The 25,002-nt window shown below is 41.9% G+C and overlaps 1 protein-coding gene across 1 annotated transcript in view; it reads left to right on the top strand.

Annotated features, from left to right (window-relative positions):
* The window catches only part of BTK (Bruton tyrosine kinase), a 477,293-nt gene that overhangs the window by 347,529 nt on the left and 104,762 nt on the right, over positions 1-25,002 (top strand). The window contains exon 13 of the mRNA XM_075835606.1: positions 15,538-15,609. Coding sequence (XP_075691721.1) covers positions 15,538-15,609 — 72 coding nt within the window. The remainder of the gene's footprint in view (positions 1-15,537; positions 15,610-25,002) is intronic.

Genomic DNA, 25,002 nt, shown 5'->3' with positions numbered 1-25,002 from the left:
AAACATACATACAATGAGGTTACTTATATACTAACAGAGATCAGACAAACAGGAAGGAAATAAAGGTCATACAGGGGAAAGGTAAAAGTGTAAAAATGACGTCATAAGTAATACAAGTATCAAGGGATTATCTTAAATTGTGTTATTTGTAAACAAATTGGTAATTGTACCTAAGGGGAAGAAGATAAAAAAGATACCAATATTGGTACTCTAAACAGATTCCAAAAATCATACATACAATTGCAAATACGGATAATTAGAATCAATGTAGTGCGTCTTAAGAACGCTGATTAAAAGGTTAAAAGATTCATTAAAAACATGTATTCTATGGAAGTAAGAGCAATAATGGATAATAGAGAAATATTTATGACTGAATGAATGAACACATAAATAAAAATACACAAAAAATTACCAAATATTAATATAATGAATATTTATATTTGTATTTGTATTATTATCCCCAATACTGGAATGACCTATCAGACCAAGATTTTACTTTGTTTAGATGTTACTGGAAGTAAGGGATTTTTTGTATGATAAACAATGAAAACCACTCAAACATAAAAACGGGTGAACGGGCATGCAAGGTGTGATTGGTAACTAGATTCACCTAATATGCGTTTACATAGTCAAGACAGTACCACGGGATGACTGTATAGGCATCCATTATTATTTAAGGACAGAAAGTATTGATGGATGTGAAAGTATAAATATATATATGAATTAAAAGTGTTTAAAAGAGACAAAGTGTAAAAAATATATATATATATATATATATGTGTATAAAAAGCTTCACAGCTTCCGTTAATGAATAGTAAGGTAGCACGGAAAATATCCGTGTTATCAGGATCAGAAGAAAGCAATGTAAATCGGGTTCACACTGTTACTACTGAGGGTGGCATATATCTGTCATAAATATCGGGTGAATTGAGAATAATATTAAATAAAAATTGTACATATATAGAGAGATGGGATGGTTACATCTCACTGACCGTTCTATATTTAGACGGCGCTTTTAAGCGTCTCTGTTGTCAAGACAACCACCTATAAGGTAAAATGCCAATAAATAATAAAAGAGTCAAAACACTGTTATTCCAAAGGATATATAGTATTTAAAAGGTAATCCCCTAGGAAGAATTGATGTAATCTATAAGTGAAACCTATTGAATTTTTATAAAAATACACACATATACGCCGAACTATTTGGATGATGCGTGGTAGCATTCCGGTAGTCAAGGTGACAAAAGGAACTGTGGATATTGATATTCCATGAAATTCACCTATGTCATAATGTTCTTATCATACTCCCAATCGAAACAGGGGGGGAAAAAAAGGGGGCACATTTAGAAAGCAGCACTATATGTATATATTTTTGTGTAGACACCAAAAATGTCTACCGAAAAATAACCATCTAATTAGAATCCAAAAAATATATCTATGGGCAAACCTGTGTGGTATCATATAAACACAAATTTCTTGCAAATATTGCTATTATCCAAATAGGGCAGAATGTTCTAAAAACATATTTCTATACGGATTGGTGTGTAATAAAGCATCAATCCAAAGAGGATTCCGAAATGTCATTTAAACCTCGTGGGTTCAGCGTCTGCAATTTGAAAATCCAATAATTCTCTCTTTGTTTTAATTTATGAAATCTATTAGGGACATCAATTGAAATATGCTCAATAGGGATAATGTTTAGTGTTTCAAAACGTCCATTGTGAAAAGAGGCACAATGTCGGGAAAGGCTGTGTTTAAGAAAACCTGTATTGATATTAGATCTATGTTTGTTCATTCTCGTACGTAAGCATTGTGTTGTTCTGCCCATATATTGCAGATGACATGGACATTCTATTAAAGGGAATGTGTTGCCAGCAAAACGTGTTTTTTTTTTTTTTATTAAACATTTAGTGTGTAGGTGATTAAACATTGTTCAAATTTTTTTTATTTTTTTCACGAGTCAGGAAATATTATAAATTAGATTCTAATTTATAATATTTCCCATTGCTGGTCACTAGATGGAGCTATTCCCAAAATTGCAGCATTGCATGTGGTAAAGCAACCACATTGCTTTTTGCTGCAAAATTGGGAAAAAAGCACTCGATCTAGTGAGCTCTGAGAATCCCCCCCTCCTTTATCCTGGCTAGTGCCGGGATAAACGAGGGGATTGAACGGTCTAACCTCCTACACTGTGTGTCGCCATTTTTTGAGCTAACACACAGTGTAATAGGTTTACATACAGTAGTAAACACACACAAACACGAACATACATAGAAATCTCTTACCTGCTCCTGCCGCCGCGGCTCCCTCCGGCCCGTCCGCTCCGTCTGCTGCCGCTGGTCCAAGTGCACAAGTCCGGAACCCGCGACCGGAAGTAGTAATCTTACTATCCGGCCGCGACTTCCGGTCCACAGGAAAATGGCGCCGGACGGCGCGCATTTCAAATTGGACTGTGTGGGAGCGGCGCATGCGCAGTTCCCACACAGACGGCGTACACAGAAGTGAATGGGACGGGACCCGTTCGCAGTCCCTATGGGACTGTGGCTGCCGTATTCCATGTCTGTATGTGTCGTTAATCGACACATACAGAAATGGAAAAAAAAATGGCAGCCCCCATAGGGAAGAAAAAGTGAAAAAATAGAAAAAAGTAACACACAAACACACAAATAAATAAAAACGTTTTTAATAAAACACTAACATTAAACTGACATGAAAAAAAAATTTGTGGTGACACTGTTCCTTTAAGTACACTACATACGAACTACCGCAATTGAGAAAAGATTTGATTTTAAAGGTTTCTTTTGTGACTGTAGAAATATAGGTAGTTTGTCTATGAGAGATGGTGTTGCAACATAGACATCGCGAATGGCCACATTTAAAGGAGCCAACTCAGACGATTTGAAAGCATTCATTGGTATGATGCGATTCAAATGAGATCTTGGTGGTACAACTACTGGTTCGGTATTGGAATTTAGGGGAGGATTGAAACCCCTATGATCAGAAATGGGTTTGATCGGCGATGTAGTGATCAGAACCCTTTCTGTAGCAATATCATGGAAAGTATTGGTTGTTATTTCTTTATTTGTCATAATAGGAGCAGGTCTATGTTTGGAACTGTTCCTAAATGATCTGCTATAAGTAGTTGGTTTGTACGGTGAAAAAATAACCCTCACTTAGATAACGACTTATCGGATATGCCGAGGATTACCTTCAGACGAGCACAAACATTGAAAAACATACTTGCGCCCAGCAGAGTGCAAAAATCCAAATCATTAATTCCCAAAATGTTCCCTATTCTTTTTGGCTCCTTTAAATGTGGCCATTCGCGATGTCTATGTTGCAACGCCATCTCTCATAGACAAACTACCTATATTTCTACAGTCACAAAAGAAACCTTTAAAATCAAATCTTTTCTCAATTGCGGTAGTTCGTATGTAGTGTACTTAATAGAATGTCCATGTCATCTGCAATATGTGGGCAGAACAACACAATGCTTACGTACGAGAATGAACAAACATAGATCTAATATCAATACAGGTTTTCTTAAACACAGCCTTTCCCGACATTGTGCCTCTTTTCACAATGGACGTTTTGAAACACTAAATATTATCCCTATTGAGCATATTTCAATTGATGTCCCTAATAGATTTCATAAATTAAAACAAAGAGAGAATTATTGGATTTTCAAATTGCAGACGCTGAACCCACGAGGTTTAACCCCTTAACGACCAAGGACGAAAATGTACGTCATGGTCGACTGCTAGTTCCCGCACCATGACGTACATTTTCGTCCGCATTTCAAACTGTCACTCTGTGTAAACACAGAGTGACAGACCCGCGCTGACAGTTGTCCCCGACAGCTGAGACATCAGTCTTGCCGGACAGCGGACCATCGCCGCTGATTTCGGCAGTTAACCCCTTAAGTGCGGCGACGGATTGCCGTCGCCGCATTTAAGTGGTTTGAAGCACATCAGCAGCCCCCACGAAGTGATCGTGGGGGCTACCGATGCTTGTCACGGCAATCGGAGGTCAGATAATGACCTCCGGGTTGCCATGCACGGAAGCCTCGGAGGAACAGCCTCCGGCCGTTCCTCCTCTGCTTCCTGTCAGTGTGACAGTCACGTCACAATGACAGTTAGAGTACATTACACTACGTGTGTAGTGTAATGTACTCTAGCAGCGATCAAAGCTGCAAGACTAAGTGTCCCCTAGTGGGACAAGTTAAAAAAGTAAAAAAAAGTAATAAAAATGTTTTAAAAAAAGTGTAAAAATAAAAGTTATAAGTTCTATAAACACTAAATGCTTTTTTTCCTATAATAAGACTTTTATTATAGAAAAAAAATGAACACGTTAAAAAAGTACACATATTTGGTATCACCGCGTTCGTAACGAACCCAACTATAAAACTATAATGTTATTTTTCCCGCACGATGAACACCCCAAAAAAAATCAATAAAAAACGACGACAGAATCGCAATTTTTTGGGTCACCACCGCTCCCTAAATAAAGAATAAAAAGTGATCAAAAAGTCGCATGTACCCAAAAATAGTACCAATAAAAACTTCTATCCGTCCCGCAAAAAACAAGCCCTTACACAGCTTTTTTGACTAAAAAATTAAAAAATTATGGCTCTCAGAATATGGTGACACAGAATTTTTTTTTTTATAAATAAGTCATTTTATTGCGCAAACGCTAAAAAAAAGGACCAAACCTATATACATATGGTATCGCCGTAATCGTACCAACCCGCAGAATAAATTAAAAATGTCATTTATTGCGTACGGTGAGCGCCGCAAAAAAAACCCCTAAAAAAACGGTGTCAGAATTCCTGTTTTTTGCTCAGGATTGCAAAAAAATTGAATAAAAAGTGATACAAAAAAATCGCATGTACCCCAAAATGGTACCAATGAAAACTACAGATTGTCCCGCAACAAATAAGCCTTCACACCACTCTATTGATGGAAAAATAAAAAAGTTATGGCTCTTGTAAAGCGGGGAGTGAAAATCTAAAATATGAAAGCAAAAAATGGATCAGTCCTGAAAGGGTTAATTCATTTCTAATGAAAAAACGTATGACCACATGTGGGGTATTTCCGTACTCGGGAGAAATTGCTTTATAAAAAAATGGTTGTTTTTTTCCTCCTTTATCCCTTGTGAAAATGAGAAAATGCAACATTTTAGTGGAAAAAATTTTGAGATTAATTTTCGCGCCCTAATTCTAATAAACTCTGCAAAAGACCCGTGGGGTCTAAATGCTCACTATACCCCTAGAAAAATTCCTTGAAGGTTTTTCCAAAATGGGGTCACTTTTGGTGGGTTTCCACTGTTTTGGTCCCTCCAGTGCATTGCAAATGCGACATGGCACCGAAAACCATTCCAGCAAAATCATAAATCCAAATGGCGCTCCTTCCCTTCTGAGCCCTGCTGTGGGTCCAAACAGCAGTTTATTACCACATATGGGGTATTGTCGTAATCGGGAGACATTGCTTTACAAATGTTGGGGTGCATTTTCTTCGTTATTCCTTGTAAATAATAAAAATTTCTATGTTGTTTCAGAAAAAAAGTACATTTTAATTCTTACAGACTAATTTCAATATATTTAGCGAAAAACCTGTGTGGTCAAAATGCTAACTATACCCCTAGATAAATACCTTAAGGGGTCTAGTTTTCGAAATGGAGTCGTTTATGGGGAGTTTCTATCATTCTGGCAGCTCAAAGCCTCTCCAAATGTACATTGGGGCCTAAAACATTTTCAAGCAAAATATGAGTCCTGAAAGCCTCCGGGTGTTCCCTTCCTTTGGGGCCCTGCCGTGTGTCCAAACAACGCATTAGGGCCACAATGTGGGTATTTTTGAAAACAGGAGAAAGAGGGTGATAGATTTTGGGGTGTGTTTCTTCATTTTCATGGTCGCTTTACAAAGAAATCGGTCTTCAAACAAATACTTTTATGAAAAAAGTGAAATTATTATTTTTTTCACCTGATATGCATTAAATTTAGCAAAGAACTGTGGGGTCAAAATAATTACTATACCCCTAAATAAATACCTTATGGGGTCTAGTTTTCTAAATGGGGTCGTTTATGGGGAGTTTCTATCGTTCTGGCAGCTCAAAGCCTCTCCAAATGTACAGTGGGGCCTAAAACATTTTCAAGCAAAATATGAGTCCTGAAAGCCTCCGGGTGCACCCTTCCTTTTGGGTCCTGCCGTGTGTCCAGGCAGCGCATTAGGGTCACAATGGGGGCATTTTTGAAAACAGGAGAGAGAGGGTGATAGATTTTGTGGTGTGTTTCTTCATTCTCATGGTCGCTTTACAAAGAAATTGGTCTTCAAACTGATACTTTTATGAAAAAAAGTGAAATTATTTTTTTTTTCACCTCCTATGTATTAAATTTAGCAAAAAACTGTGGGGTCAAAATACTTACTATACCCTTAGGTAAATACCTTAAGGGGTCTAGTTTTCTAAATGGGGTCATTTGTGGGGGTTTCCATCACTCTGAGACCTATGAGCCTTTGAAAACCTGGCTTGGTGCCGGAAAACAAAATGTACTTCAAAATTTATAAAATTATTATTCAATTTGTAAGTCCTCTAAATTGCTGAAAATGTATTTTATTTTTTCAAAAGTGCTGCCAAAATGGAGTAAAGAGATAGAAATATATATTTAATTTAAAAAATTGTACAGTATGTGTGTACATATGTGACATATTGCAGTTAAAAATAGGGGAAAATGGTAATTTTTACAAAATTTCTTCCATTTTTCTATTTTTTAATTAATTTCCGCAAATCGTATCAGTCTACTTTTACCACTAAAATAAAGTACAACATGTGACGAAAAAACAATGTCAGAATTACTTGGATATTCAAAACTTTCACAGAGTTATTCTCTGATAAAGTCAGACATACCAGATTTGACAAATCTGGCTTGGTCATTAAGGTACAAACATGCCCGGTCATTAAGGGGTTAAATGACATTTCTGAATCCTCTTTGGATTGATGCTTTACTACACACCAATCCGTATAGAAATCTGTTTTTAGAACATTCTGCCCTATTTGGATAATAGCAATATTTGCAAGAAATTTGTGTTTATATGATACCACACAGGTTTGCCCATAGATATATTTTTTGGATTCTAATTAGATGGTTATTTTTCGGTAGACATTTTTGGTGTCTACACAAAAATATATACATATAGTGCTGCTTTGTAAATGTGCCCCCTTTTTTTCCCCCCCTGTTTCGATTGGGAGTATGATAAGAACATTATGACATAGGTGAATTTCATGGAATATCAATATCCACAGTTCCTTTTGTCACCTTGACTACCGGAATGCTACCACGCATCATCCAAATAGTTCGGCGTATATGTGTGTATTTTTATAAAAATTCAATAGGTTTCACTTATAGATTACATCAATTCTTCCTAGGGGATTACCTTTTAAATACTATATATCCTTTGGAATAACAGTGTTTTGACTCTTTTATTATTTATTGGCATTTTACCTTATAGGTGGTTGTCTTGACAACAGAGACGCTTAAAAGCGCCGTCTAAATATAGAACGGTCAGTGAGATGTAACCATCCCATCTCTCTATATATGTACAATTTTTATTTAATATTATTCTCAATTCACCCGATATTTATGACAGATATATGCCACCCTCAGTAGTAACAGTGTGAACCCGATTTACATTGCATTCTTCTGATCCTGATAACACGGATATTTTCCGTGCTACCTTACTATTCATTAACGGAAGCTGTGAAGCTTTTTATACACATATATATATATATATATATATATATATTTTTTACACTTTGTCTCTTTTAAACACTTTTAATTCATATATATATTTATACTTTCACATCCATCAATACTTTCTGTCCTTAAGTAATAATGGATGCCTATACAGTCATCCCGTGGTACTGTCTTGACTATGTAAACGCATATTAGGTGAATCTAGTTACCAATCACACCTTGCATGCCCGTTCACCCGTTTTTATGTTTGAGTGGTTTTCATTGTTTATTATACAAAAAATCCCTTACTTCCAGTAACATCTAAACAAAGTAAAATCTTGGTCTGATAGGTCATTCCAGTATTGGGGATAATAATACAAATACAAATATAAATATTCATTATATTAATATTTGGTAATTTTTTGTGTATTTTTATTTATGTGTTCATTCATTCAGTCATAAATATTTCTCTATTATCCATTATTGCTCTTACTTCCATAGAATACACGTTTTTAATGAATCTTTTAACCTTTTAATCAGCGTTCTTAAGACGCACTACATTGATTCTAATTATCCGTACTTGCAATTGTATGTATGATTTTTGGAATCTGTTTAGAGTACCAATATTGGTATCTTTTTTATCTTCTTCCCCTTAGGTACAATTACCAATTTGTTTACAAATAACACAATTTAAGATAATCCCTTGATACTTGTATTACTTATGACGTCATTTTTACACTTTGACCTTTCCCCTGTATGACCTTCATTTCCTTCCTGTTTGTCTGATCTCTGTTAGTATATAAGTAACCTCATTGTATGTATGTTTTACGGCCTGAGGAAGACGCTGGTACAGTGTCGAAACGCGTAGCCTGAATAAATATTCATTTATATATTTTCGTACCTATCATCATTGACCATCCCTAACAACCACGCAGCAGCGCCTTATAGGATCCTCCCTTTGCTCCCTCCTGTCTATATGTTTTTATTTTGTTTTGGCACCATAAGAGACTAAACTGACTAAGACCCTGTGAGAGCAGGGTAAAGTTACAGGTTTTTTGGTCTTAACCTTGCCTTAACAACCCTATGTTCTTCCCCTTGTCCTGCATATGTCCTATTTTCTTTCCTTACTTTTCTTTTTCACTTTTCTTTTATTATATTTGTGTCTAGGGATCCATTACTTCATGATGTTTTATGAAATGCTGTGAATTCTTGCTGTGATTATCTTTTTGGATCTATGTTTGATGTAACATTTATAGACTTTTCCTTCTGTATATTGTGTATTTTTCTACAGGTGACTACTTTTTAAGATGTAAAATCTTTAAAAAAAATTACAGTTAAAAAAAAAATAAAGTCATGAAGGCCTTTATTGAAATTGTTAAATTCATCAAACAATCACAAGAACCTGTGGCAAAGAGTTTCATAGTCTCACTGCTCTTACAGTAAAGAAGCCCCGTCTATGATGATGGTGAAGCCATTACTACTCTAAATATAGAGGGTGCCCACTTGTCATGGCTACAGGCCTAGCTGAAGAATGCTTGTGAAATGCCTGTTGGAGGGTGTGGTGAGGGGACAAATCGGGAGCGTACCCACATTATGTCACGATCTGTGGGTATGTGGACCCACTGGGCCGTACCGCCGTAGCGGGACAGCAGCTGGCCAACAGGATGCTAAGTCAATGTCTATAGTTCGAATAAGGGTACCTGTGGTAATTCAGACAGTAGCGATGGTAGGCTCAGATGGGACCTTGGCAGCAGACAGACACCAGGCGCGGTGTAACACGGAAGGCATAGTATACGGCACAACACGACTCCATCTCTCAATGACATGGAAACGAGGTAGCATGGGATACAGGTAGCAGGTATGGGAACACTGGGAACTGGAAAACACTAAGGGACCATTTGTAAAGACTAATACTGGTAAACACAACAACGCTCAGGCAATGAAGGAAGGGGCAGGGCCCTTCATATAGTCCAGGGTGATCATGGGCTAATTTAACATACTTTTCAGGTGCGGGACACAGCAGAGTGAAGCAGAAGTGAGCGCTGGCGTCTCCTGAGGAGGAAATGCGGGCCAGCGCTCACTGATCCATGGCTGCGGACGTCGGGGGTGAGTAATTCCAACGGTCCATGGCCATGGGTGTCACAGTATCCCCCCTCTTATGCCCCCTCCCCTTGGGGCCAGAGCGGGAGAGAAACTTCTTCAGGAGGGTAAGAGCATTGAGGTTCTCCTCTGGCTCCCAGGTTCTTCCTCCTACTTTCTTGGTGTCCAGGATCTCCTTAACCTCAAATGTATCCGATGAACCGCTGGGCGCAACTGCAGGACTAGGAATCTTTTTGTAGCGGTTCAGGACCACAGGCTTCAGGAGGGGGACATGGAAGGAGTTGGGGATCTTGAGGTTAGGAGGCAGCTAAAGTTTGTAGGAGACAGGGTTGATCTGCTGCAAGATCTCGAGGGTCCGAGGAATCTGGGAGGAAATTTGTATGATGGCACCCTCAGCTGGATATTTCTAGAGGACAACCAGACCTTGGTACCTGGAAGAAACTTGGGAGGTTCCCTTCTCCTTGTGTCTGCCTTTCGTTTCATGCGGCCGACCGCCAGCAGAATAGAGGATCATGTTTGCTGTCAGATCTGCAGGAAGTCGCTGAAAGCAGAATCAGTTGTGGGCACCTCGGACATAACAGACAACAGGAGTGGAATTCGTGGGTGTTGGCCATAGACTACGAAGAATGGTGTGGATCTTGTCGACTCGCTTATATGGTTATTATACCAGAACTCGGACCAAGTAAGACGCTGCACCCATTCATCATGCTGCCTGGAGATGAAGTGTCGTAGGTAGTTCTCCATGATCTGATTGGTACTCTCAACTTGACAATTGGACTAGGGATGGTAGGCTGAGAAAAAGTCTAACTTTACATTGAGGAATTTACACAGGGCTCTCCTGAATTATGAGGTGAACTGAACCCCTCGATCAGACACGAAATGCTGAGGTAAGCCATGCAGGCGAAAGATGTGTTGGACGAAGAGGTTGGCCAGTCGAGAAGCAGAAGATAGGCCGGTCAACGGAACAAAATGAGCCATCTTAGAGAATCGGTCCACCACCACTCAGACCGTACTGTATCCAGCAAGGAAGGCAGGTCCATAACAAAGTCCATTGCTATATGCTGCCATGGAGCATTGGGCACAGGCAGTGGCTGGAGCAGGCCAGCAAGTTTGGAGTGAGCAACCTTGTTAGCCGCACACACCATAGAGGACGAGACAAAGTCCATCATGTCTTTGGGCAGCGTGTGCCACCATAAATAATGGGCAATCAGGTCTCGGGTCTTACGGGCCCCCACGTGACCTGCCAGTTTGGAGCTGTGTCCCCAGCGGAGGGTTCTCCCTCTGTCTGCCAAGCGCACAAAAGTTCTTCCCGGAGGGATATCTCTAACTTGCAGAGGGTTGACAGAGATAATGCACGCTGGATCAATAATATTTTGTGGAGACTCCATGGTGTTCTCTGTCTCGAATGACCTGGACAAGGCATCGGCCCTCACATTCTTGTGGGCCGGTCGGTAGTGGAGCTCAAACTGGAACAGGGCAAAGAACAGCGACCACCTGGCTTGACGGGGGTTCAGTCGAAGAGCCATCTGGAGATAGGGGAGTTTCTTGTGGTCAGTAAATATCAGGATGGGATGAGCCGCGCTCTCTAGTAGATGTCTCCACTTCTCCAGGGACAATTTGATGGCCAGTAGCTCCCGATCTCCAATAGTGTAGTTGTGCTCTGCGGAAGAGAAAAGTTTAGAGTAATAGCCACATACTACTGCCTTGGGACCTCTCTGGAACAGAAGTGCGCCAGCACCAACCGAGGAGGCATCCACCTCCAACGAAAACTGTCGAGACACATCAGGATGATGGAGGGTAGAGGCTGACGTGAAGGCACTCTTCAGGCTATTAAATGTAGATTCAGCCTCTGGAGTCCACACCTTGGCGTTCATGCCTTTTTGGAGGGGGTAGAAATGGGAGCTATCAGTGAGGAGAAGCATGGGATGAACTGCCGGAAGAAATTGGCGAATCCCAAGAAACGCTGTATGGACCTTAAGCCTTGAGGACGTGGCCATTACAGGACAGCCTTTACTTTCTCAGATCCATCTTGAGACCTTGGAGGGGTAGAGAATTCCTCTTAAACATGCACTTCTCCAGCTTGGCATACAGGCGATTCTCCCTCAATCACAGCAGAACTTGACAGACATGTCTCTCATTAGTTGTCGGGTCTGGGGAAACAATTAAGATGTCATCGAGATAGACCACAACACAAATATAGAGGAGATCCCGGAAGATGTCATTGACAAATTCTTGGAAGACCGTGGGAGCGTTACACAGGCCGAAGGGCATCACCAGATATTTATAGTGTCTATCTCGGGTGTTAAATGCCGTCTTCCATTCGTCACCCTGGCAAATCCGGATTAGGTTGTATGCCCCACGCAGGTCTAGCTTAGAAAAAATCTTGGCTCCTCGTATGCAGTCAAAAAGTTCTGAAATCAGTGGCAACGGAAATCTATTTTTGACCGTGATCTGGTTGAGTCCCCGGTAGTCGATGCAGGGTCGCAGAGATCCGTCCTTCTTTTAGACGAAGTAGAACCCAGCCCCGGCCGGGCAGGAGGATTCTCGTATGAAACTCCTCTCCAAATTCTCCTTAATATAGGCCGACATAGACTGACAATTTGGAAGAAAGTCCTTCTCCACCGAGCATTGTCTCCCCAACCAACCCTAGCCTCTGGGGCTTTTGGGGACACAGACGCACAAGATGTCCTCCGAGGCCGCAATACAGACAGAGTCCCAAAGTGCATCTGCATTGTGTCTCCTGGATAGACAACTTGAAATGGTCCCTCTTCATAGACTCCTCTGATAGAACAGCTGATGAGGGGAGCAAGGGTTGCTGAAATGTAGGAGCAGCCTAGGGAGTCCTCCTTCCCGACGAACCCCTTGGGACAGTTCTCAGATCCTCATGTCAATTCGGGCAGCCAGAAGAATGAGGTCATCCAGGGTAGATGGCAGATCTCGGGCGACAAACTCGTCCTTGATTTCAAGGGACTGTCCCTGCAAGAATGTATCCACCAAGGCCCCGTTGTTCCAGGTCAGTTCAGCAGCCAGGGTGCTGAACTGAATGGCGTACTCGCCCACTGAGGTGTCCTCCTGGCGAAGGGTCAGCAGCGATGCAGCAGCCGATGAAACTCTCCCGGGTTTCTCAACTATAGAACGGAAATTCTGTACGAACTGCTGTAACTCAAGGGTCTCTGGTCCCTGATGTTCCCAAAAGGGGTTTGCCCGCGCCAGGGCTTTGCCAGTGAGGAGAGAAATTATAAAGACGATCTTTGCATCATCAGAAGAGAAGGCCTCTGCATAGAACGTGAAGTGGATCTGGCATTGGTTCAGAAATCCCATGCAGGTCCTCGCGTCTCCATCATAGCGATGAGGTAGTGGCAGAAAAAATGGGAGTTAGCACTGCCAGGAGGTGCAGTATATCTGACTGCATGGCTTGTGACGTCGTCATGGTCTTGGATTGACCAGCAGAGACAATGGCCGTTCTGAGCTGAATGTCCCTGGTCTCGTCAGATCGCAGAAGTTACACAGCTTAAGGCCTGCGCGTTCTGACATGATTTGTGGGTATGTGGACCCACTGGGCTATACCGCCGTAGTGGAAAAGCAACTGGCCAACAGGATACCAAGTCAATGTCTATCGTTTGAATAAGGGTACCTGTGGTAATCTGCATCTGTCTGATATTTATGACATATCTTCTGGATATCCATGTAATAAATGTCCCTAATGGGAAAACCCCTTTAATTTCTGTTGTCTGTTCTTTATGCACTGCCAAACGACTGAACCAATCTTCACAAAATTTGGCACATAAGTAAATCAGGCTTTTAGAAGGTTTTACACCAGGTTTCAGCTCTCTAGGGCCTACCTTTCTCTATATATTCACAAAAAATTGCAATACAAAAGCAAATATGGGTGCCATAGTGGCTTCTACATCAAGTGTCTTCCTCCATGTGTATTCACATGACACGTATTAGACAGTAGAAGCTCGCAGGTTCTTCATTCTTAGCCTCACTCACATGCACACAGTTTTACACCAGGTTTCCATAACAACCCAGTCACTTTTTGATTTACATCTGATTTGCACAACAATCCAGCCATCTTTCTTTACTCGCCATGAACGAACTGTATGTATACTATGTTGTACCTATACTGGATTATAGCATTGTCAGAAATTGAACCCCTTTCAGACCATTTATGCCTCCATAAAGAAACCTGAACTTAACAAGGCACAAGGCCAGTCCCTGAAAATTGTTGGTGTCAACTTGGAACAACCATTCTTCTGTCATGGACAACTGTATGTTGCCTGCTCTAGAGTTGGCTCAGGCAGAAACCTTTACCTACTTTCACCGGAGAAGAAGACAGCAAATATAGTCTACTCAGGAGTGTGGTCTTCGATTTCAAAGAAATTGGAATGTTTTGTGCCTTTTCATTACTATTGTTACACAATTATCTAAAGTGTTGAATTGTTTAATAATTTAATGTTTTCTGTATAATTAAATAATAAATAAATAATATTTTAGAATAAAAATTTATGCATTTTGTAGTAAAAGGTTTACTTTACTGGATTTGTTGGCTTCATATCAGTAGGAAGTTTTCAATCACACACAACAAACAAATAGACCAGTGTGAAGCCGGGTAAATCTGCTATTCTATAATATATTTATAGTAAACTGTACCAGTGCTGTTTGGCTTAACATGCATATATTGTTTGTAGACTCTTCAAGATTATAGGCGTTTTACACTGCGTATCATTGTATATGTCCATTATTTTCTATCTGCCCAACTGCACCTGTAATTGCACCTTTTTTACATGTGCACAGGCATAGTAAGTGGTGTCAGTGATCACTGCACCTGAAATTACATTCTACTTATATGCAAATAGACATGTTGCTGTGTACTTATAAGCGTTGTCAGTCTACACTGTATTGAGAATTAGATTACTACATGGAAATGTATATATTTTTTGCTACCTGCTCTGTCCTCCACCTTTTTGCTACACCTTGTTTTTAATATGTCCTAATTGTATATGTTGTGTCTGTGTACAGCTAACTTATTTTTAATTTGCCTATTAATAAATATTAATATATTTATACTATACATTTTATTCTGAGACACAGGTTTTTGATATACGTTATGTATTTAGTGGTACCTAGTATCCATATCTAATTGTTTGATCTATGAGGGTAAATATACCTTCTTATTGTGTATAGGTTTGCGATATGTTTCAGAGGATGACCAGCGGAACTACAAATGTAGTCTTGGGCTATAATACAGACATAACTAAGATCATTGCACCACGTATTTACAAAGTTACTCAACTTTTCACGTAGCTTAAAGGCGTATTCCGGTTACAACAAGTTACGCTGTAGGATAAAGGATAACTTGCTGATCGGTGGGTGTCCGACAGCTGGCACCCCAACCTTTTACGAGAACAGGGGTCCTGAACTCCTCGGGTCGCTCATGCGCACATTTATTCTCTATGGGAGCGCTGGAAATAGCTGAGTACAGCGTTCGTGAAAATGCCCCCTTAAATCTCGAATGTAATGATGTTTAAAGGTGGGCCAACTCTTTAGACGTTGTGCCACAAAGTATGCAATAGCAATCTCAACTACGAGATTACCAATGTCACAGTCTTTCCAGCATATTTCGTGATACCTGTTTGTATGAATACATGAAAACAGTATATTTTATGGTTGAGATTTTGAAATACATTTTCATTCATTTTCTTATACAGGATTGATCTCAAGACTTAAATATCCAGTGTGTTCTGTCAGAAGTACACCATCCACTGCTGGGCTTGGCTATGGTAAGATAATAAGCAGTACATCTGAGCAGTAAAAGAACAAGCACCTAGAGCCAATTTCACACCATGCAGATTTAATCAATATTTTGTCGTTTGTAGGAAAATAAAAACGTTTGGGCTTTAAAAAAAATAAAATATGGTGCAAAATATAGACCAAATCTGCACTGTGTGATGAAGGGGGCCAAATATGGTCCTGCATATTTGACAGTAACTAAAGAAAACAAGTTTCTATAGGTTGATGGTTTAGGGCCTTGTTTGCCCAGTGCAGATTTGCTGCAGATTTTGTATGGATTTTTTTAAGCCAAAACCCGCAACGGAACCTAAACAGAAGAAATATATAAAGGAATACCTTATACGCCTGCTCTCCTGGATCCAATTCTAATTTTGGCGTAAAAAGTGCATACAAAATCTGCAGCACACCTGCACTTTGTGAACAAGGCCTAAGGGGTCGTCCGGGCACGAACAATTGATGACCTATCCACAGGTTAGGTCATGAGTATATGATCGATGGGGGTCTGACACTCGGTCTCTGGGCACCAGATGTCCATGCCAGAAGCAGATGGCTCCGGTCACATGGGAGTACTAGTATTTGTCTTTCTACCGTTTCAAGAGATTTGCTAGTTCAAATCTTAATACAAAGGAAATTAGCATAATTCAGTTCATGGTATTTAAGATCACAATTTTAGTATTAGAATATAAGGTAAAATGAAAAAGACTGTTGTGAAACTTTTTTTTAGAATCTGCTGAATTATACAGAAGTGCAAGGTGCCTAAAATCCTAATCCTAATGATCACATACAAGTTGTCAAGCGCCTTAAAGTGGTTATGATCACACTCCATGTTAACATACCTTATGGTGGACAGTTAAAAAAGGGATCTCAAGATATTAAATATTTTAAATTATGTTATCTTAAAAAGTGCATATGGAGAAGCCTGACTCCGTCTCAGCTGGTAAACTAATGTGTATATACACCACCTAGACAGCCATATTCATTGTATCCAAACTCACACCCTTAGCTTCAGCTGTGCGTTGCTGCCTGGATGTAATATATTATGTTGCCTGTATGTAGTTAAAGGGTTAAGATGTTCATAATGCCAGTTGGTATAAGAGGAATGTTAATTACTTTTGAGTCTGCTTAGAATATGGATAAATAATTTGAAGATGGCAGTAAAATGCACATTCTTTATCTTCATAGCTGACTCAGGTATAATTTATTAGATTATGCCTTGAAGAAATGTATACCTGTAAACATGGTTAAACTGGCCCTCCAAAGGACCAAAGGATCCTTCAGTTGGGCTATGTTCGCCATTGGGCAGCCCTGCCTAGGGTCACTTGCTTTTGGGGTTTATCACTGTTTAAGTATTTTAACCTTGTGATATGGCCTGATAATATAAATTATATGGCATTTGTCTATAAAGATAATAGCAGAGTTTGCAGAGAGTGGGAGCACAAAATCATTTTCTATACTAGACCCAAGGTACCCACAGTCTGATACTGCCTGCAAATCCATAATGCATATAAATTCTACAGCCGCCCACTATAGACAGTGCTATACAGCCCCCCCTGTAGACAGTGCTATATAGTCCCCCACGTAAACAGTGCTATACAGCCTCCCCTGTAGACAGTGTCACAGCCCACTTGTCGATAGCACCCACCACTTCCCCCTTGTAGATAGGGCCACACACCCCCTGTATATAAGGCCACACCCCCCTGTAGATAGCGCCAAACAGCTCCCCCTGTAGATAGCGCCATACAGCCCCCCTCCTGTGGATAGCGCCATGCAGCCCCCTCCTGTAGATAGCGACCCCCTCCTGTAGATAGTGCCATATAGCGACCCCAAAACCAATATAACAAGATAACTCCATACTCACCTAGTCCCCATTCCCGTGATGAACTGAGCGAATCCACGCCGATGGGATCCTTGCGTAGGCCGGCGTGATCCAGTGACATCATGCCGGACTGCCTGTAGCCTAGTAAATGGCAAAGTAGGGAGCCACCTCCCTGCTCTGCCATAGCGTTCAATAGTATCTACGTTCTAGCGGCGCAGCGTGCATGGGAGCCTGTGATGGCGGGGGGCACCGGCCCCCTCATGCCACAGGCCCCATACCAGCCACTATGGTTGCTACAGCGGTAGTTACGCCACTGAGCCATACCCAATAAATAACACTTTGTTAAAAGCCATTGTAGCCGCGTTTACTATTAACAATCTTTAAAACTTACAATATTTACATAGAAACATATGCAAATTAAATATGCAAGATATCAAACATCTATACATTACTAATAAGTATAAAAATAACTTGTCTACATTATGGGAAAAATTACCTTGAAGGCATTTTCCATATCCATCTCCTTACCCTTTTCCCAGCAGGAACTCACACACGTTGCATGTTTCCAACAATTAGCATCCACAACTCTTTCCTTTTGCAACAAACAATAATTTTCTGCCTCCAAGGACCATTTCTCCACACCCTGAAGGCAATGTCCAACCCTTACTGCAAGGCCAAGCACCACATGTTGAAGCCAATAGCAGTGAGATGAATCTCATCACTCCACAAAAACTCCCCACCAGCACTCTAAAAAGGTAAAGAACGTCTCCAAGTAGACATACAAGATCCAACAACCCATTTTAAAACAACAGTCAACATAGTACATACCCTGAAAGCAAAGACCCAACAACGAAAAGCTTGCTGGATAAACTGACAACAAGCAGAAAGCCGATGTCTTTTGGGGCTAACAGGGTACCTTTTCCAAACATCCGAACCCATATGACTGCTGCATCAAAGGAAGTAAACGAGATGGAACAAAGCTCCGCCTCAATGCCATCACTAACGACCCCCTCTACATCAGGTTAGTGCCCTAGGTTTATAGTGTATGTCAGGAAAGCTTCCAATGTAAGCAACAAATGTGTTCATAGGGCTTCATTAGCCAGAAAGAGACAAAAAAATAGTGTTTTTTGGTCTTGGTTGGGCTGGTATATGACAGTAAACCATTTTTCTGATGGATGGAATAGCGGTGTAGACTTCGCTATTCCACCCTGCGGGACACCACAAAAAAAGTATACTGCGTGGTATAGGTTTTTCAACATGATAGCCTATGGGTGACGGAGGCCACTGTATGGCATCCATCATAGGTATACGTTAAAAGTGGCATCACTGTCCATATAAGCTACTGGCCAGGTACTCCAGCACTGTAGCTGGCGTCGCTGTCTATATATGGACAGTGATGTTAGAAGCTACCCTGGAAACTTCAAGTACCACTTTCTCCAGGGGGTTCAGGCAACAGTGGGATATGTTGCAGCTTTTCATCAAAGGTATACGTTGAGATGTATACCTCCAATGCAATGCAAAAACGCAATGTGAGGGGAGCCTAAACAGATGACGAATGAAACAGATTTTATTTGGTTTCCTCTTGGAGATGATTCCCAAAGGAGAAACCCTCAGGTCTGCTAAGAGAGGGTTACTAAAAGGACCAGCAATCCACCCAAGCTCCACCTCATTTTCTAATATTGTCTGTCACCATATCTGGTCTCACCAGGGCTGGAGCAAAATTCCTATGAACAGATCTCGCCACACCTGTCTTGCAAGGTATGCGGAAACCTTCTGCAAACCAAGCCCTAAACAACTCCCCCATAACCCTATCTGGATACTTCCTATGATATGAGCATCTTGGCTATTATCACTGGCATTGCCCCTCTTCCGGTTGGCCTCGGGCCCCTTCCCTTTGCTCTCCTGAACTGCTCGTCGTACCTGGCCAGGCTACACCTCTCTTTGACCTGTGGTTTAAAATGGGCCCCAAGAGACCCCTCAAAACACACATACAATTCACATTTATTCACATCCGCCTGCCTAACATCCTCAACCTGCTTAGACTTACTGACATCTGCAATGTCACCTAATTTCTTCTCCACTACTGCTGTCGTCTGCACGGGAGCTACAGTCCCCACAACAGAACTTCCAGGGGCACTCACTACCGAAGATGCACCGCCGGCCACTCTCTTCCAGTAGGCCTGCAGCCATTCCTGGCCATGCTGAAAGGCAGCAGCTGCTAATACTTCCTCTAGGGAAGTAGCCATGATGGAAGTGGGAATAGCACTAACTAGCTACTTCTTTATCATCCCCAGGCAGCCTGCTTGGCTAGGTATCCTACCCAATAACTGACAGATGAGCCGTAATTAGAATTAAAGAGAAAAAAAATTAGCAATTAATTAGCCCGAGTCCCACTCACATGAAATGTCAGCATGTTTTTAGAAGCAGCAAATGCAAGGAGAGCAATGGAGTGTGGCGCAGCAGTAGCAAAGGGTGGCTAAACTAGGGTAAAAGCAGGGAGGCTAGATTTTTGCAATGTTAATGGGTTAAGCAAAGGGTGGTGGTTAGGTCACCAGGTGGAGTGATGGTATCTGGCATAGGCTAGGAGAGCGGGTACATCAGCTCACCAAAAATGTATTTTTCTTGAGTCCGAAGGCAGCACGCTGGGTTAGGTATCCTAAACTATAACCAACAGAAGAGCCATAATTTGCATCACACAAAACAAATTAGCGAATAATTAATTAGCCCGAGTGCCACTTGAGAACCTATAAGTACCCTATGTAAACACAGCATGATACGTTGTTTTTTCTTCCACCCGCTGGCAGAAGTCTTTTGTTTTTTATTTTTGCCCCTTACAGAAGTGTTGTGGCTGCTTCTACCTAAAAGGGAATATGCCTCTTTCTGTTCCAGAAGTGTTCTCAAAATTTTCTTTTCCAGAATCCTCTCCTCGGTCCCTTGGCGATCGGTAGCTGCTTGAGATGCCAGCAACTACTGTGCATGCGTGGGACTTTGAAGTCTCGCAGTGCTTCCAAGCTTTAAAGTGGCACCATTTTTTTCATTAGCGGTGCACTACGCTGAAAAAGCAGGACAATAACTCAATAAGGGGCGCTCTGGGCATTGTCAATATTTTAATATTAGTGTTTTTTTCTGGGTAGTTGTGTGGGTGCAATCCTGTATCCAGAGACTACTTCATGGAATTCGAGAGTCCTCCAGCTCCCCGCTTCGTCTTGAACAAGAACATGTATCATCATGCTGCATCTCTTCTTGAAGAATTTGTGGAGAAAGACACTCAGGAGATGGTTCCATGAAATGAAATCGGTTCAGGTATTTACTCAGTAGTATATGCAGTTCCAAAGAATGGGAGAAAGATGGAGATTAGTAATCAAAATACCTAAATTAGTTTCTCAAACACATCAAATTCAAGATGGAATACATCAGATCAGTGATTGATAGCCTTCAGAAGGAGGACTACATGGCCAAGCTCTAGCAGATGAATATTTTCACATTCTAATGAGTCAAGATCACACAAAATTATTCTGTGTAGCATTTCAGCTGAAAGGCATTGTTTAGCATCTGCAATTTACCTGTATACCTTTCGGTCTAGCCTCAGTACCCAGAGTTTTTATGACAGTGATTGTGATGCTAGCAGCGGCTCTGAATCTCCGAGGAATCTTCATGGTTCATTACCTTGACGACTGGCTAGTCAAAGCCAGTTTGAAGCCAGAGTTTCTGGATCAGCTCCACCATACCATGAAGATGATGTCATCCCATGGGTTCGCCCTGAATCAAAAGAAGTCTTTCCTAAATCCTTCCACAAGGATAAAAACCCTGGTGTTCATTGTGGATTATTTTCTAACACATGTCTTCCTCCCATCTGATAAGGTTTTGAAAATCAGATCAACAGTCAGCTGTTTCATTTTGGATTCCGAGACGACAATCCATTCAGCCATAAGAATTCTGGGGCTTCTTACAGTTTCCATAGAAGCGGTTCGATAGAGTTGTGCTCACTTCAGATCTCTTCAGGAAAACATTTTGTCCCAATCTAATCAGTTTACATCTGACATGGTTTAGCCTTGTCATATTCTTCCCAAGGTTTGGGTAAACCTGACTTTGTGGCTTCAAAACCTCAACCTGTGCAGAGACAATTCTTTGATTATCCCTTGTCCTTGTTAAACCTAGGCCTGTAACTAAGACAAGGGGGCATTCTCTACGTCTAGAAGGAAAAAGGTTTCACCACCATCACAGACGGGGATTCTTTACTGTAAAAGCAGTGAGACTATGGAACACTCTGCCACAGGATGTTGTGATGGTTTACTCTTTGAACAAGTTTAAGAATGATGATGCCTTTCTTTAAAAATATATTACAAGTTATGTGTACTATATTCGTGGGTTGGGGAGCCCATGTGAATAAACGAGGGATCGAGGGCAGATGGGATCCTAAGGAGTTAAAATCTTCCTCCAACTTGAAAGAAATAAGAGCAATCCACCTAGCTCTCTTCTCTCCACTTCTCAGCCTTCAACATGTTCGAATCCATGTATTACTTGAACAAACAGGTAGGGATCAGGATCCCCTTTCTGGAGAACGAATGTCGGGCCATTATGATCTGGGCCGAAAATCATCTCTTAAGTGTTTTGGCAGTACACAAAAGAGGGGTGTTCAATACTCAAGCAGACAAGCTGAATCCAAAGCTTCTATCCCCAGGGGAATGGATCCTAAATCCTCAGGTATTTCACCAAATTACGGAGAGAATGGGTCTTCCTTATAAACCTGATGGCAACACGTCAGAACACGCTATTGCCCCTATTTTGTTCTCTTTACAAGGGGGATCATTTACTAGCAATGGATGCATTCTCACTAGACTGGAGAAAAAGGTTCATTTATGTGTTGTCTCCCCCTATAATGACCTAGTGAGTTCCACAATAAATCAAGATGGAGTGCCCAGAGGCTTTGTTGATAGTGGCAGTTCAACCTGGCAGAGCATGGTTACCTCTTCCTCCTCATTTATCCAAAGGGGGATATTAGATATTGCCTTAGAGGGAGGCTCTGTTATTGCAGAATAGGTTATTTTGCCAGTGTCTAGAGAACCTGCATCTAACATTATAGAATTTGAAAAAATGCTCCTCTCAGGGAAAGGATTCTCTATATAATTGATTTCTACTCTTATGGCTAGCCTATGACCCTATTTGCTCAAAATTCTGTGTCACGAAGGTTCTGTGGACCCACTGAGCCGTATCACCTTGGCGGTAAGGCAGCTGGCCAACAGGTGAAAGTCTATAGTTCGTATAGGTACCTGTGGCAGCTCAGACAGCAGCGGGGCAGGCTCGGCTAGGACTAGGCAGCAGGTAGACGTCAGGCGAGGTGAAGCAGGTCAGACGTGGAATAAAGCACGACACGACTTTGGCACAGCACAGTGCTCGACCAGGATGGTATGGAATGCAAGGAACAGGAACTGGAACAGGTACAGGAACAGGAAACAGGAACAGTAACAGGTACAGGAACAGGAAACACACTAGGAGGCAAAGACATAGACAAACTAGGAAACATCAACAATGCTCAGGCATAGAAGCAGGGGGCTGGACCCCTCTTATAGTCCAGGGTATTCACGGGTGAAAGTTCATCAAGAAGTCCGGTACGCGCGCTGCCCCTTTAAGAGCGGGCATGAGCATGCGCGCGCACCCTACGGGATCCGGCTGAGGTGAGTGGAAGCGAGCGCTGGCGTCTCATAAGGAGGAGGCTGGGGCCAGCGCTTGCCGACACGTGGCTTGCGGCTGTCAGGAGGGGATTGGAGCTGACAGCCTGCAGCCACGGACATTACATTCTGTTCTTCATGTCACGATGCGGGGTGTGGACCCACTGGGCCGTACCGCGTAGCGGGGATGGCAGCTGGCCAAACCGGAAGGTACACAGTTCAATGGTTCAGCGAGAGTACCTGAGGCAATCGTAGGCAGTGGCGAGGCGGACACGTCCAGAACCAGGCGGTGGGAAGTCGTTCGGTGAGGCGTAGCAGGGTAGCGTAGACTGTAGCACAGCACGGCAGGTAGCACAGCACGGCAATAGCACTAGGTAGCACGGAAACAGGATACGGGATACGGAATACAGGAGCAAGGTACACTGGGAGGCTGGAAGACACTGGGAGACCATAAGCAAGACGAACAACGGGAAAACTAACAACGCTCTGGCGAAGGGCAAGAGGGCAGAGCCCTTTTTATAGCCCAGGGCATCCTGGGCCAGATTGCAGTTTTTTGCAAAACGCGCGCACTGGCCCTTTAAGGCCGTGCACGCACGGGCGCGCGCACCCGCCGGAGACACTCGGAACCCGGAAGAGAGTGCCGGCGCCTGACTGGGGGGCGACGCTGCAGGCAGGTAAGCTGTCCATGGCCACGGCCGTCGGGGTTAACGACCGATCGACGGGCCGTGGCCATAGACGTTAAACTTCATATCAAGTATGTGGTATAAATATGCCTAACATACCTCAAGTGTTGAGTTTCATTCAGGATGGGTTTGATAAAGGCCTAAAACCCAATACCCTAAAGGTGTTTATGAAATTTATGATTTTGCTTTCTCGAATTAACCAGTGATTAAACGATTTTTCCACCTGCCAAAATGCTTAAAATGAACAAGAAAGAAAGTGGCATTGTGTGGACGTCAAGAGAGCTGTCTTAGAATATCTAGACAAATCAAGTTCCTTGAGGAACACAGACTCCTTGTTCATTCAATACCAGGGTTTCATAGAGGGCTGCAAAGCAAACACATGTCACAGTGCTGTATGTTGCAAAGTCCCCTCTTCAAATGAAAGCACACTCTAAAAGTTCTACCTCAGTATCTTGGACAGAATAGGCTCAAGTCCCTTTATATGAGATATGTAAAGTGACATCTTGGTGCTCATCTAACACCTTTGCCAGACACTAAAGACTGGATGTCACCTCTGGTCCTGCCTTCAGTATTTAAATGCTCAGTGAAAGGGTTTCCAAATTTCTCACCCCCTATGCTGGTGCTACTTAAATCCCAGCGTGTTGCCTGAGGACAATAAGGAAGTAGATTTTACTTGAGTCCGAAGGCAGCACTATATACCCACCCATATATTCGCTATGAAATTTCATGCATCATACTGTGTCTACATAGGGTACTTATAGGTGCCTATGTAGCACTGACGCTAATTAATTAATTGCTAATAAGTTTTATGTAATGCAAATTATGGCTCTTCTGAGGGTATGTGCACACGAGAACTGGCTTTTACGTCTGAAAAGACAGACTGTTTTCAGGAGAAAACAGCTCCTTCGTTTCAGACGTAAAAGCTCCTCGCATTTTGCGAGGCGTCTTTGACGGCCGATCATTTGAGCTGTTCTTCATTGAATTCAATGAAGAACGGCTCAAATTACGTTTCAAAGAAGTGTCCTGCACTTCTTTGACTAGGCAGTCATTTTACGCAGCTGTCAAACGACGACGCGTAAATGACAGGTCGTCGGCACAGTACGTCGGTAAACCCATTCAAATGAATGGGCAGATGTTTGCCGACGTATTGTAGCCGTATTTTCAGACGTAAAACGAGGCATAATACGCCTCGTTTACGTCTGAAAATAGGTTGTG

The sequence above is a fragment of the Rhinoderma darwinii genome, chromosome 8, assembly GCF_050947455.1.
Source record: "Rhinoderma darwinii isolate aRhiDar2 chromosome 8, aRhiDar2.hap1, whole genome shotgun sequence".
Classification (NCBI taxonomy): domain Eukaryota; kingdom Metazoa; phylum Chordata; class Amphibia; order Anura; family Rhinodermatidae; genus Rhinoderma; species Rhinoderma darwinii.
This window is presented reverse-complemented; position numbering and strand designations above follow the sequence as displayed.